The 14,417-nt window shown below is 46.9% G+C and overlaps 3 protein-coding genes across 3 annotated transcripts; 2 read left to right on the plus strand and 1 right to left on the minus strand.

The window, feature by feature from the left end:
• Positions 1–1,597: 1,597 nt before the first annotated feature.
• agd3 (putative extracellular serine-rich protein) lies at positions 1,598–4,302 on the plus strand (the record flags this gene model as incomplete). The annotated part of the gene is made up of 2 exons (XM_057233180.1): positions 1,598–3,976; positions 4,036–4,302. 2 exons carry the CDS (start codon positions 1,598–1,600, stop codon positions 4,300–4,302), a joined length of 2,646 nt encoding a protein of 881 aa, XP_057082722.1.
• A 2,822-nt stretch (positions 4,303–7,124) lies between these two features.
• Positions 7,125–8,084, plus strand: N7447_008919 (endo alpha-1,4 polygalactosaminidase; the record flags this gene model as incomplete). Its single annotated transcript, XM_057233181.1, has 1 exon — positions 7,125–8,084. The coding sequence occupies one exon, from the start codon at positions 7,125–7,127 to the stop codon at positions 8,082–8,084; it is 960 nt and encodes a 319-aa protein (XP_057082723.1).
• Positions 8,085–12,502: 4,418 nt separating this feature from the next.
• N7447_008920 (spherulation-specific family 4 protein) lies at positions 12,503–13,861 on the minus strand (the record flags this gene model as incomplete). Its single annotated transcript, XM_057233182.1, has 3 exons — positions 12,503–12,823; positions 13,108–13,465; positions 13,638–13,861. The coding sequence occupies 3 exons, from the start codon at positions 13,859–13,861 to the stop codon at positions 12,503–12,505; spliced, it is 903 nt and encodes a 300-aa protein (XP_057082724.1).
• Between the last annotated feature and the right edge of the window lie 556 nt (positions 13,862–14,417).

A 14,417-nucleotide genomic window follows, 5' to 3' on the forward strand; every position in this document is an offset into this window, starting at 1 on the left:
AAGCACAAGGTTAGGATAACCTGTTGCCGAGTAGAGATGAGACTTCCTCTAATGCAAAAGGCTTATAGTGACATGCTTGAAACGAGTGAATTCTGTGTTTTGTAACAAGCGAAAGATGTGTAGAATAAAAAAAATGGGGAGCAAAGGGGAGCTCAAGAGTTGACAAGGTGATATGGTAAAAGAACAGTGGGGGGAACTAAAGTGAATACCCACTTCTCCAAAGCGCATAATTAAAGCAGACCATTTCTTCTAGGATTTCCCTTGTTCCGTCAGGGGGGTAGAAAAAAAAAGAAAAAGAATTTACGGAGTAGCTTCGCCTGTTCTGGACCGTTTAGGACAAAGGGTACATGGGCGTCTAATCGAGGCAGAGATCTCAAACTCACAGGGCAAAACAGCTAAAATAGTACACCCCAGTTTTTTCTTAGATGCAAGACTAAAGAAGCCACTAATGCATCAGGGCTAACCGATGAGACTTGGTGGAGCCAAGCATACATACTTCATAGTAGATGCCATGTGTGGCAAAGCCATGCGATTCATATCGTGGCAATTAATATCCCGATGAGTGGGTATCTGATTCCAATCTGTTCTGAATACATCATATCAACACATGTCTCCAGATGTATCAATGTCGGATTTCGCGAAGGTTCTAAGCTAAAGGATGCAGTTATGGGCTCGGTTACAGGCTAGGAGCATCATATCATTCTGCAAGACTTGAGGTCTTGGCAAAGATAAAAATAAATAGAAAAATAAATAGAAAAAGAAAAAGAAAAAGAAAAGAAAAGAAAAAAAAAAAGAAAACAACAAAATACAAGGAAGCCATGAAACCGAGAACGAAGGGGAAGTGGGACAACCAAAAAGACACGTACGGGAAAAGTGAAAATTACCAGGTACTTGCAGCCTCGTAAATACAGGTGTACGAAGGGACCGAGCCCAAAATACCTTGTATTACGTACATCCTTGCCTTCCCCACAAGTTCTGGAGTGTGTCCTGATTGTACCTGATCTGTAACCCCAACTGTACGAGAAGGCCTTTGCTCTCGGAGCTTTTAACCCTTGTATGGAATTCTTCATATCTCGCTTAAATCAATTGCCTGGCTTTGCTTTTTTTATTTTATTATGTTTAACACAAAAGCTAAAATTAAAATAAAATGACAAAGGTTTCTCTCGCCCTGCCAAGATCAAATGTTGATTGGCCAATGGTATACCAAACAAGAGGTGCCAACGCAGTATATTATATGTCTCTATGGAGCAACCCTTTTCAAATCAAATCTGAGACCTCGAAACGAGAACTCGCCCTAGAGTCATCAACGCCACATGGAGACCTGTATAAACTGTCTTTTTTTTTAGACTCGAGATCACCTCCGAAATTAACTTGGCTACAAAGTACGGAGAAAGAAAAGGCGATAGGCCTTCCAAGAGTGGAATATGGCCTACCCCAAAAAGATTTTATCCAGTATAAAGATGACGATCATGCACTTGTGGGTAGAGGCCAGCTAATTCATTCGTTCAATATATTCCGTACTCGTATTTTTCCTAGCTGTTGGTGCAGACCTGCATAGTGTGTGACCTTCCCTATTGAGCTTTTGGCCAAGATCGCCATGGTTGCTGTCCCAGTCTGGGCCTTGAAGGTCGCCTGCTACTACGCCTTTATAACATGCGATACTGCCCCCGGTGTTTGGCCTGAGAATGCACCGACTGTCATCGCTTATCACCCTCCGGTCCCAACTCCTTCTCCTGGCAGTTCTATTGGAGTGAGCACCACCACGGTCGCTACTTCTACACACTCGTTGACTGCCTCTTCCTCTATTTCTATTTCTGTGTCTCTGCCATCTACCCCTATTGGCGGTTCTTCTGACTCAACGTCGAGCACTTCTGCATCCACCTTCGTTACATTCACCTCGGGCTCAATCCCGACCGGAACTGCTTCGGAATCAGTGACCGTCATTGTCCCATCTGGTTCTTCCAGCATCCTTACCCAGAGTGGATCTTCGTCTGTCTCCTCGGGCTCCGCTTCTAGTTCTACTGTCTTGTCTTCCGGAAGTCCTTGGGTCAGCTCCCCCACCTCGTCCGCTGTTTCCAACAGTCCGACTTCTTTGTCGCCTGCTTCAAGTGCTACCTCTTCATCGGTCGCTTCGTCTTCAGTTTCGTCTGCACCTGTTTCCACAAGTGCGCTCGTGACTACTCCTAGCATGTCGTTGTCGTCCTCCGCCATCTCGGTCTCGGCTTCTGCCTCTGCCACCCCGCTCAACCACGCTGCTGTTGCAGCCGACATCCTGGTCATTGCCAGAGATGCTGCCTCTGCAAGCGTGGCTAGTTCTGGCCTCAACGGATACGGTATTCCATTTACCACCCTAATTGTTCCTTCCGCTGGTGTTGCTCTTCCCGATCTCAATGGCACCGCCGGAGGAAACTTCGGCGGTATTGTCGTTGCCGCTGAAGTCAGCTACGACTATGGTGGCGACAAGGGCTTCCAGAGCGCCCTGACCACTGACCAGTGGACCCAGTTGTATGCCTACCAGCTTGAGTATGGTGTCCGTATGGTCCAATACGATGTCTACCCAGGACCAAACTATGGTGCATCGGCTATCGGTGGATGCTGTGACACCGGTGTTGAGCAACTTGTTTCATTCACCGATATTAGTGATTTTCCCACATCTGGATTGAAGACTGGCGCAGGTGTCAGCACTAGTGGTCTGTGGCACTACCCTGCGACTATCAGCAACACCACCTCTACCAAAAAGATCGCCGCGTTTTCCCCCACCACAGGCTTCCCTACCGAGAGTGTCGCTGGTGTGATTAACGACTTCGATGGCCGTCAGCAAATGGCGTTCTTCATCGGTTTCGACACTACCTGGAGTTCTACCTCCACCTACCTGCAGCACGCATGGATCACCTGGATCACTCGCGGTCTGCACGCCGGATACCGCCGTGTCAACCTGAACACCCAGATCGACGACATGTTCCTCGAGACTGAGATCTACTCGCCCGCTGGTAAAAATTTCCGTATTCGCGCCCAGGATATGAGCAGTATTGCCACCTGGACTGACGAGATCAATGCCAAGATGCCCGCCGGCAGTTCGTACTTCGTCGAAGTCGGCCACAACGGTAACGGAAACATCGAGAACTCTTCCGATACCTCGAGTTCTGGCTGGGATGCTTGCGGAGCTGCGATCGAATATGACTCGCCTCTTGACACTCCCCTCGAGTGGGTCAAGCCTCTTGGAACTGGCACTGACCTGTGGCCTGCTGAGCCTACCACTTACGACTGGACTGCTACTTGTACTGCCATGGATGAGCTTCTAGCCTGGTGGACCACCGAAAGCAACCTCAACAAGTTCGGTCACATTTCTCACACCTTCACCCACGAAGAACAGGATAATGCCACCTACAGCGATGTCTTCAAGGAGATCAGCTTCAACCAGGCTTGGCTTAAGGCCGTCGGTATCGACAAAGCCACCAAGTTCACTTCCAACGGTATTATTCCTCCTGCAATCACTGGCCTGCACAATGGTGATGCCCTTCGGGCCTGGTGGGAGAATGGAATTACCAACTGTGTTGGTGACAACACCCGCCCTGCCCTTATGAACAAGGCGAATGCCATGTGGCCTCTCTTCACCACTGCTGCCGCCAACGGTTTCGATGGGATCCAGATCAACCCTCGATGGGCCTCTCGCATCTACTATAACTGCGATACTCCTGCCTGTACCGTTGCAGAATGGATTGCCACCTCTGCTGGTTCCGGTAACTTCCAGGACCTCCTAGACATTGAGAAGGCCGAGACCATGCGTCACCTCTTTGGCCTCTACCACGATGGTTACATGTTCCATCAGGCTAACCTCCGCAACGCTGATGTTGATCCGATCACCATCAACGGCGTTTCTGCCAAGTACTCCATCATGCAAGCCTGGGTGGAAACCCAAGTCCAGGAGTTCGTTCGCCTGGCTGAATGGCCCATTGTCACACTCACCCACCAGGAGGTAAGATAAACTCAACCAAACACGCTACAACCTCACGTTCACATTCTGACTCCTCATAGATGTCTGCTTCCTTCCTTGCCCGTTTCAACCGTGACAAGTGTGGCTACTCCCTGAGCTACGCTACCAGCAATCGAAAGATCACTGCTGTCACTGTCTCGGCCACTGGCAATACCTGCACTGACCCTATCCCTGTGACCTTCCCTGTTACGCCTACCAGCACCCAGGGTTTCGCCACTGAGCAGCTAGGTGCTGACCCCCTTACCGTCTGGGTCAAGCTCGCTGGTTCCCCTGTCACATTCACTCTCTCCACCCCCATTCCCCTTTAAGAGGTTGAAAAGAGGATTGACCTGCCTTAATTTGGCAGGTCGATATATCTTTTGGCTTCTGTTGATTACCCATCGCTCTCATTACAACTTGTGGATATCTCCTTTAGATGTCAATAATGGTTTTGTATGTGAAGGGGAAAACAACCCTTGCTTTTCTGCTGATACGAACATTGAATGTCCTCTATTTTCTAATATCTAGAAAGCTCAAGTAATTCTATGATAATATACAATGATTCTTTCTGAATGATCTTCATATTTCCAGATCAACACAATACATGATGGAGGCTAAGTCTGTACGCAGTGATGAATAGTCTCCTATCAAAAAGGACTCCTCGTATTCTTGATAATACCCTCGGACATGTCATTTAGCGGTCTGGCTCCGGGGTAGAGCAGGACGGTGTCGGCAATTTGACGCTCTAGGTCCGAGGTGATAATGCCAACAATGCATGCGAGCCAAGGGATGCTATTGTCCGACTGATCCGGTGCAAGGCGACGGACAGCAATTCTAGCACATTACAGCGAGTCATGCAACCAAAAACAGACAGAATTCCTTCTATTTCTACCGATGAGGCTAAGCTACCCAAACCCAATCGATCGCGGCCAAACGTGGCAAACTTGTAAATTGATCCCGTTTACTCCGTACGATGTAGACCGAGACTGGAAGCAAAATCTGGGCAGCGACTTTAGGGCCTAACATGTCCCAACATCACACCTTATCACATCATCCCAACCGAAAACCGCCATCCGAGCATAATCGATCTTGTGCCAAGTAATTCGGGAATTTTTGATCATGTCTCGGAAGCGTAAGACCTATGGAGGTAGCGTATATGCAAGTATAATGAAGGCTACTGTAAATGTCTGAGATACTAGTACATACATCGACCTATACAGTCTACCTGCAGGGTGCATAGGGCAATATAACCCAGCCCCGAGATCTAGTTCCAGACCTACCGCGGGGAAGCATACGATGGTTTCTCATGTAGCGTCTGCATAGACTAGTCAATTGAATCAGAGACAAGGAGGCTCAACGTTAAATTTGGAATTGTAGGCGGAAAATGGCACCATTTCGGGGCTATCCGCTGGACTAGACTCCTGGGCATTAAAGCCACTCGGCATCGGATTTAATGCGCCCGTACCTGGTCATGTAAGATGAGAGCCATGCAAGCCTACGGCCGGGGTTGTGCTCTGAGTTTGGAGCTTAGTCTGACTTCTGGTATGGCTTTTTCTTTTTCTCTTTTCCTCTACATTCCGGGGACAAATTTTATGAGATTATAAAATGAGCTAGAAGGAAAAATCTGTTAGCGTGCATTCTAGCCGAAACACCCATCTGAATCAAAAGTTATCAAACGGGTCAAGCGTGAAGTGGTGACTTGTCAAACAGTATGAAATCTGTTTAAGCGCGATCTTGGCATAGGCTCGAGCTCTCCAAATCCTTCGGGGAAAACCCGAGACGATCTTGTGAGTCAAATTTGTAATTGCCCGATCCTGTGGACCTATATCGGTTAGCGGGTGTGGCGTCCACTTTGTGGGAAGAATCAGGCGATTGGGTTTTCTTGGAGTAGCGCCATCGGGCTTAGCGTTTTTCTGGTAGTTTATTTTAGCGTCTTGGCTGTGGGCGAGTCATGTAGGACCAGAGCATTTAATTCAAATAGACAAATGACAATAACAGTACAGAGTGGTAATAGCGATATTAAAAGTTTATACGTGCAAATATTTGAAAAAAATATCAACTCATCAGATGATGGGTATCCTTGTTCCCAACCAGGGCTGTCACGATGATTTTAAAGTGACTGGTCGTCATTTCAAATTGATTCAGGCTGTCGAAAGCCTGTTTGGTTAGGGCTAGCAAAATACCGGACTTTGGAGGTTCGGCGGGTTTGCAAAAACGCCATTGCATTTCATGGTAATTACTGAAGTTACTGGGGTATAATACACAATACCATGGGGACGGCTAAAAAAACCCCACTTCTAGACGCATACGCGCACATAATTACCTGTAAAGCTAAGACGCTTGCCAACACATCTTTTTAGGTTATTGGTAATATAATGTTCTAAATACATTAGAAAAGGGCAAAGTAGAATTTTCGATTCCCTTTTGTTTTTGTGAATTTGAAATCCACTCAATCCAGAATATGGAGTACATATGTACTCCGTATGGAGGAGTGCTTGGCAAACTGTGACTTCTGTCTATTTTGGGTGAGAAATGACTAAGAATAAGAACCTCTCGAAAGTTACCTTGGCAAACTGGCCCCTGAATTTCTATTCTTATTGCCTCTAAGAGTGTTCTACTATACTACTCCGTATGTTGTACATATGATAATACTACCTATGTATATCTAGATCAGCCAAGATACTCAAATTACCAAGATCAGCAGGTTCCCGACCTCGGGAGGTCCACCACCTTATTTTCTTTGGACTTTCCTAAGTGGGGGGGGGGAGGGGGCTCTTTCCCACCGCTCCTAGGCATCCTCATTTCCTACGCGCCGTGAACTCTTGCCTACCTTACCCTTTTATTTTCAGGGTCTGAAACGAGATATTCTATAGCTTTGCTTTTTCCAGGGTCACATCCAGGTCTTTCCCTAGATCTCCTTCATCCCCGGTGGACTTACGCTCTGGGCCCATATTTTGAGCTTAAAGACGCCTATCTCCCGGTTTAGTGCCTGCTGATCTTTTCATCTCTCTTTTTTTTCCGCCTTGGGCTAGCCCATACTCTCCTTCATTGGATACACATATTCCAGGATTTAGGCTACTACGCTTGATCTCACATACTACACATAACTAAATTGCTCCCATCGTTTTATCTCACTTCACAATCTGCCCTCATGGGCAAACAGTCATCCAAGACGGGCTGTTTGGCTTGGTCGACCAAGAAGAAAGTTCTGATCTTCGGAAGCGTCGCTCTCGTCATCGTCGCTCTGGGTGTCGGTCTAGGTGTCGGGCTAGGAATTAGTCTCAAGAACGGAGACAATGACGATAATGACAACGAGGGCACCGGTCCGGACACGGCAACGCCAACAAACACTACCGCAAAATGGCAGCCAGCCGCTGGCACCAAGTGGCAGATTATCTTGAAGTCCGAGCTGGAGAACAACCAGATCTCCACCTCGGTGGACGCATCAATCTACGACATCGATCTTTTCGACAACAACAAAACCGTCATCTCAGATCTCCAGAAAATGGGCCGCAAAGTGATCTGCTACTTCTCTGCCGGCTCATTCGAGGACTGGCGCGATGACGCTAGCCAGTTCGACGACAAAGATAAGGGCAATGATCTCGACGGATGGCCCGGCGAGAAATGGCTGAACGTCAAGTCCCCCAAAGTGCGCAAGATTATGCAGGCGCGTCTCGATATCGCCGTAGCCAAAGGATGCGACGGTGTCGATCCTGACAACATCGACGGATACGAAAACCAACCCGGGGTTGATATCACTAGGGCGGACGCTATAAGCTACGTGAACTGGCTTGCTTCCCAGTCTCACAGCCGTGGCCTGTCAGTTGGGTTGAAGAATGGTGGAGACATTATTGAATCTGTCATCGATAACATGCAGTGGTGTGTCAATGAGCAGTGTGCTGAGTACGATGAGTGTGATACCTATACACCCTTCATTGAGGCGGGCAAGCCTGTCTTCCACATCGAGTACCCCAAGGGCGAAGATACCAACAACAACAAGGCTGTCACGACCAAGCAGGTGAGCTCTGCATGTACGGCCAACGGCGCTGGCAACTTTTCAACTGTCATCAAAAACATGGACTTGGATACTTGGGTTGAATACTGCCCGTGATTTGAGGTTTCATGCTTCGGGTGGGTTCATCGCATCGAATTAAGAGTTGACATTGCATGTATAAATAATAAGACGTGATATTCTCGACACCATCATTCGGGGCTTCTTTTCTTTCATCGTCTTTAAACGCCATATGTTGATCGGGGCTAGGGGCTGGAAAGATGTAAATTGGCAAGTCACTACGAAATGTATGACGACTAAATATCAAAGCAGGAACGCACTCGTCATTGCCAGCACTTGATACTTTTCAAAGCACATCTTTCCCTCTGTGTCTAATTGATCAAATCTATCAAAATTACGCGTTCGGCCCCCATTGCCTTCCATAGGCGGCGATCACCAACAACCCACAAGCTCAAAGAAGCAAAAGCGAAGACGCCTTGTGATAACATAGCAGACCCATTACAATAATCAAACCTAGTTAGTGCGCGCACATTATCGCTATTTTCTGCCTGAAATAGAGCCCGCTAGTCTTAAAACAGTTGCCCGACACCTTCGGTATGCGTATGCGTTGTACCCAGCCTATGTTCACCTACTCCGACGAAGCAGCTTATTTCGAGGACACAGCACAAGTTGGCTCTGGCACCAATGGTAGCCTAATTGACGTGATCATTACCGAGCAACTATTACCAGCGCCATCATCGGTGCAAATCATCCGTGTTTCTAGCACATTTTTATGCATAGACTAACTGTAGTCGACGGGGGGCTTTGACTATGAACGCTAGTGAAACGTCCAACATTCCAACACTTCCGTGTGCCCGGTTTTCTCCTGGCGTGATGTGACAGAGAAATTGGGCACAGTTTATGTCAACGCACGGATTTTGTGCCGGATGGTTGATCCGGCAATAGCTGGTTTTTTTGCTTTTTACTTGCAAGGTAATAGACCTCGCTTATAGTTAGCTTACTTGGCCTAGACTTTGAAATTCCCCGACACAGGTTAGGCCCATTAAGAACAGGACTTGATCCCTGTCTATTCTCTCTTGTATGTTGCCACTGTAAGGATAACAATAGATTACTGCTTTGTACCTAACTAGTCTTAGAGTAGAACAAAGCAATTACTCAATCACTAATACGCTCTCATTATCCAAGTAGTCTCAATGAAATAACAAGTAATTCTAGCGTGATAAGCGGGGCTAAGGAGAGGATGGAGTTTTCTGAAGGCAATGTTGATCAGTGACAGACATTGTTTTGTTGGTCTTGGCAGTCTGGGCATATGCATTGGAGCAGCGGATCGAAGTTGAGGGCTTTGCTATCTGATTGGTTAGGTTTGAGCACTCATCCATGGAAAACTCGGCCAATTCCTTTCGGGTTCATCCGGTAACTTTACTCATCACACGTGGGTTGCGGGTATTTTTGCAATATTTGTAGTATTTTTGAATGTTTAATTACATACAGAGAAGCCATATTGTTATTTGATATATTTCACGTATCGTCTGTCAGGGACGCACGTAAATCGCCCAGACCTTGAGTTTATTTTTCCGCCAATGATATATTGACGCTTTGTTTGCTGTAGTTCCAAGGTGGACATATCATAAATTCTAATGGGAGCATTGAAATCGAGCATCGCCCTTGCATAACCCTCTGGGGCTGGAAAATGAAGTCACACGTAGTGTAGTTACTACATATGTTACTTACCGAGATAGGTATGTTGTATGGGGTACGGAGCCATTTCTTACTATGTTGTATATTGCACTCGCCAAAAAAAAAAAAAAAAAAAAAGTCCGAGTAGTCAGAGTCTAGAGGCTCTTCTCTTCCCGAGATCAACACCATAGTCCGTTTCATCATATGAAAAGAATTTGCATGTCTCAGCCGATCTCGATACAAATGCCGGTGAACACGGGAGGACTTTGGGTCTCAGGTCACCCATGCTTGCTTCCGACCGAAATAGCACCTTCGGTTTGTATTTTTCTCTCTGCTTCCCTGCTTCCAGCTCCAATTCGTCCATAGCCACGTGCTATACCCGCCTACCTACCGATCACAATCGAACCATGGAAACTACCCGCCTCGTGTGGGCACGAAAAGCAAGGACTCGACCTTGGGATGGAAGGGCGCTAAGATCGGTTGCCCGAGTGGCTCTCCCGAGAGATCTGTCCCCGTTCCTGACCAGCAAAGGTGGTAGGGAGCCCCAGTGGCTGACAATGTTCTCCTTCCACTTATTTGGGTTTATGTTCGCTCCGCTTGGTATACATCTCTGCACAACAAACCAGGGTTCATATGATGGAGACTAACCCGAAGTGAGAGGATTGTGTGTCACTTAGGAGACTGACTCATCTAATGATGATCGTAACAAGTGAGAATTCAAGGTTGGGTTGTCTTCGACCCAAGATTGACCAAAACGAGCGTAAATGACCTTGATTGGAATGTCCGATTTGAATCGGTGGCTTTTTGCAAGGCTGCATGGCCCACACCATACGATCCGAATCTCAAACATGGATGCACGCGGAGAGAAACCGTTCGCCATTTGATCGGATCTAGACGTGTCCACCTATGCATATTCAGAGCTGATCGTGCAGCAAACACCCATCCCGGCGTCCCATAGTTATTTTCTCCAAACGCCGATCTTTGGCACTTATCCTCTTAGCGCTTTCACTATGTACTTTGCCACAGCGATCGATTATGATCGACTAGATTCTGTGCGTAAGAAGTCAAGTTCGTTTAGCTGAAGCTCCTTGCCACAACGGAGTCGAGTCAGCGATGCATGACAGGAAAGATTGACAATACTTCTACCGTATTAGTCCAGCTCTCCCCGGCGGCTACCACATGGAACTAAAGCCAAGAGGTAGATCGAATATTTCTTCCTCCCGAAGTACCCGGTCATGCCACGAGGTAGTGGCTCCGGCGGCAAATTCCAGGGATATAACCCGATTTACAGATACTACTGCAACATACATACGCATAAGTCAAAGAACAAGGGTGCGGCGGTAGATGGTTTTCTCGGAATGCACATTGCAGCCAGTTAACAGGGAGAAACCCAGTCCGTCAGAGCCGGAGGATGCATGCAGCATCATCTCCAGGCAAAGAATTAATATTGCCCGCGACTGTAGCATTTTGTATTGCACCAGGGACCAAGGGAGGGGGATGGGGGACGGGTGGGCGGTTCATTGAAATTGCCAGCTGTGTGTCAGTCTCATGGAAAAACATCCCACGCTGGCCTGGTTCCTGGAATATGACTCCGTTGGAATGGGACAGGTCGGGTTTGTAACCCATCACAGCCGCAGTTGCACCACGTTAGACCTACATGCATACTCTGTACATTGTCCCTGTTCCAATGCAGCGTGGTATCGAGTGAAGCTGGGTTTGGACCTTATGTACGGAGTATAGCGATGACCTACGCCAATAGTGAATGTCAATACCCGAAGTCGTTGTCAAGGTCATGTCTCACTTTGCTGTTTCAGTCTTTGGTTTCTTTACACTATCTGAGACTTGGAACATACTATAGCTGCGCACATGGCTTAGCATAGTAACTTAGACTCTGTCTCAAGATGTTCCAGTTGAATATACTCCATACTCCGTGCCCCAATCTTGAATAAAGGGGTGATGTCCATCCATCGCTTAATTAGAACAGTGGCTGTGCGGTGTATGCCCTGCCAAGATTGTTGAGCGCCAATCCTGCAGGGTTATTTTGGGAGTACCTCCGAGCCTTGAGGGTGGCATTGACTGTGGGCCTACAGGACGCTACCTGCAGGTCTCATAGATCGATCGGATTAGCGGTAACTGGAAGACATTGCGAATAAATCCGGTCTGGGTTAAGACCCAGGAAAGGAAGGTGTGTGAGCATTTTTTTATATCGGCACTAAAGTTTCAAGTCAAGCCAGATCAAGCCACGTTTAGCTTATACCTCGTATCGAGCGGATGCCCTACGACTGCATAACCCACTCTCCAGTTCTAGATATATCCCTCTGCGCCACAAGCCAACAATACTTTTGCTTTACCGCATGTTCCAGTTTATAGGTTCGGAGTACGGAGTACATACGAAGCAGTTCCATTAGTGGGATAGATGCACTTTTGGGGTCTAGTGGTATTATTGTATCGTATCGTTAATGTATTGGTGTATTTTATTTCTTGGTGTATAAAATACGAAAAGAAAAAAACCGGATATAAATTACCACAATACACATGTTCTCCACTTCACATTGACCTAAAAAGTATAGCTCACCTCTAACAAAGACAGAGTGCGTTTGTGCATTGAAGGGATAGGAGGCGAAAGAGAAAGATTTTCAGTCTAGTCTATGCCACAAATCATGAAAATTTAGATAGACTAAAAAATAGTCTGAAAATCAACTCGTAGAATCATTAAACCAAATGAGTGAAAACATGCTAGCTATACCAAAAAAGAATATGCACATACTTGCTTGACCCAATTTACTTCATCAGTGCATATAATACTCAAGCAAGTAATCCGAGAACAAAAATCCAAACCCCTAAGCTGCCATCAGATCGACAAATTCGGTCCACTTGGCTCCAAAGGAGGCATAATAGTCTGTGCTAAGATGGGTGATGTACACCTCATCCGCGACCTTGCGCACTTGCTTGACCAGACTGCGAAGCTCCGTGCCCTCGACAGATTCAGGCACAGAGTGAACGATGGCGCAAAGTTGGGTACGGTTGCTGTCCGCAATATTGGCGAACAGCTTGGCGCCTTGCCGTTCCTGGAAAGTAGTGTAGGCAGCTTCGAACACAACGGTGGAATCAGCCGTTGCCAAGTACCGAGAATCAGGGACAGCACCCGGATTATGGACAACCTGATAGTCTTCGTTAGTTCCATGGACTTCGCTTATGTATTCCAGAAGGGGAAACCATTGTGATACAGGCCGGGGTGGAACATGGGGTGTTGGGATAGAATTCAATAATGCCATAGTGTGGCTCTGAAAGTAATATGGGAGTAATAAACCGAGAGAAATAAAATGGAAAACATAATAAAATCACGAAACAAAATTATAGGTCTATGATGCGAGACAGGGGGTATGTGGTATGGGGCAGTGATTAAGTAAAGTAAAAGCAGTCTCGGAAGAATTGCAGAACTCACAAATTGATCAGGACCAAGACTCTTAATATCCTTAACAAAGTCCGTCAACCCTTGCAAGTACCTCAAGGTTTGAGAATCGTATTGCTGAGGGGTTTCATCGAAGAAGATCCCGCGAACCGCCAGGTTGGGGTTGGAGGAATTAGTCGGCCAGTCTGCATAGGTTTGGATATCCTGGCGCACAGCAGAGACATTTCGCTTTCCGTATGAGGTATACACGTAACCCAAAAGGCGCACATTTTCGTAAGCAGTAAGCTTTGGGATTTCACGGGTGTAATTGCCATCCGGAAGAGAGTCAGGCCCTGGACCGTTTCCTGGATTGATTACGACGGTAAAGTTGACATTAGGGTGGGCAGATATCCTGTGGCGTTCAGCAGCTGTTTTTCTTTGTATTTTTGCTTTTTTGGGGGGTTATTCTTTTTAAATTTTGATATGTGATGGTATGGTTTGGCGCCCGAACGGCGCGACACCGGCCGGGATAGAAAGCAGTGATCTTGGAGGGGAGGTTGGCATTAAAAGGGTGTGAAACATACACATTTTCCAGCGGAGCCCACGCCCCAGGAGCAGGGTATACATAGAGTGGAACGAACACCTTGGCTTTCGGACCCATGTTATTTTTCTTTCGGAGAGTAGTGACCACAACGGAGGGAACAACGGCAGCAATAATCACAACAAGGACCACAATTGCCAAGATGAAACGAGAACGCTTCGTCTTAAGACATGTTCGCTTGCTCACGTGTTTTTCGGGATCGGCCATATTGAGTATAGAGAGAAGAGTCGAAATGAAGAGTGTGGATTCGCGAAGACTACCGGTTACATATGAGCATGATTTTTTTTTCAAACAATGGTGGCCAGCTAAAAAGACCAAATTAGAACAAGTCCAATACTCTTAGGTTTAGTGTCCATACGAAAATGGATATACTGCCTCGGCCATATGCGGAAAAGGTCTTGGACGTGGAAAATACAAAAAAAGAAATATATATGAAAAATAATAATAATTCCATTTGATTCAACTAGGCCGAGAGGCCCTGACGATACAGGGTGGAGGCACTTAGGGCAGAGGATGTACAAAATGATATCCCAAGGCCCAGCCGCATGCCTGGCCCACCAAGGGGCATGATGGTTCTGTTCCAGTTCGTGCCTACCGCCCCTCCTAATTCTCTCTTTGTGCTTTTTTTATTCCGCTTATGCTTCCTTTTGTTTCTTTCTCTTCTATTTTTGCCGGAGGACTGTGCTGAATCCTCATTCGCCAAGGGAGGATGGCATAATAGGTGAACTCAAACAGAGAACCCGAGTGAGGCAACGCAGGTACC

The sequence above is a fragment of the Penicillium robsamsonii genome (assembly GCF_028829455.1).
Source record: "Penicillium robsamsonii strain IBT 29466 chromosome Unknown utg000005l_segment0_segment0, whole genome shotgun sequence".
NCBI lineage: Eukaryota > Fungi > Ascomycota > Eurotiomycetes > Eurotiales > Aspergillaceae > Penicillium > Penicillium robsamsonii.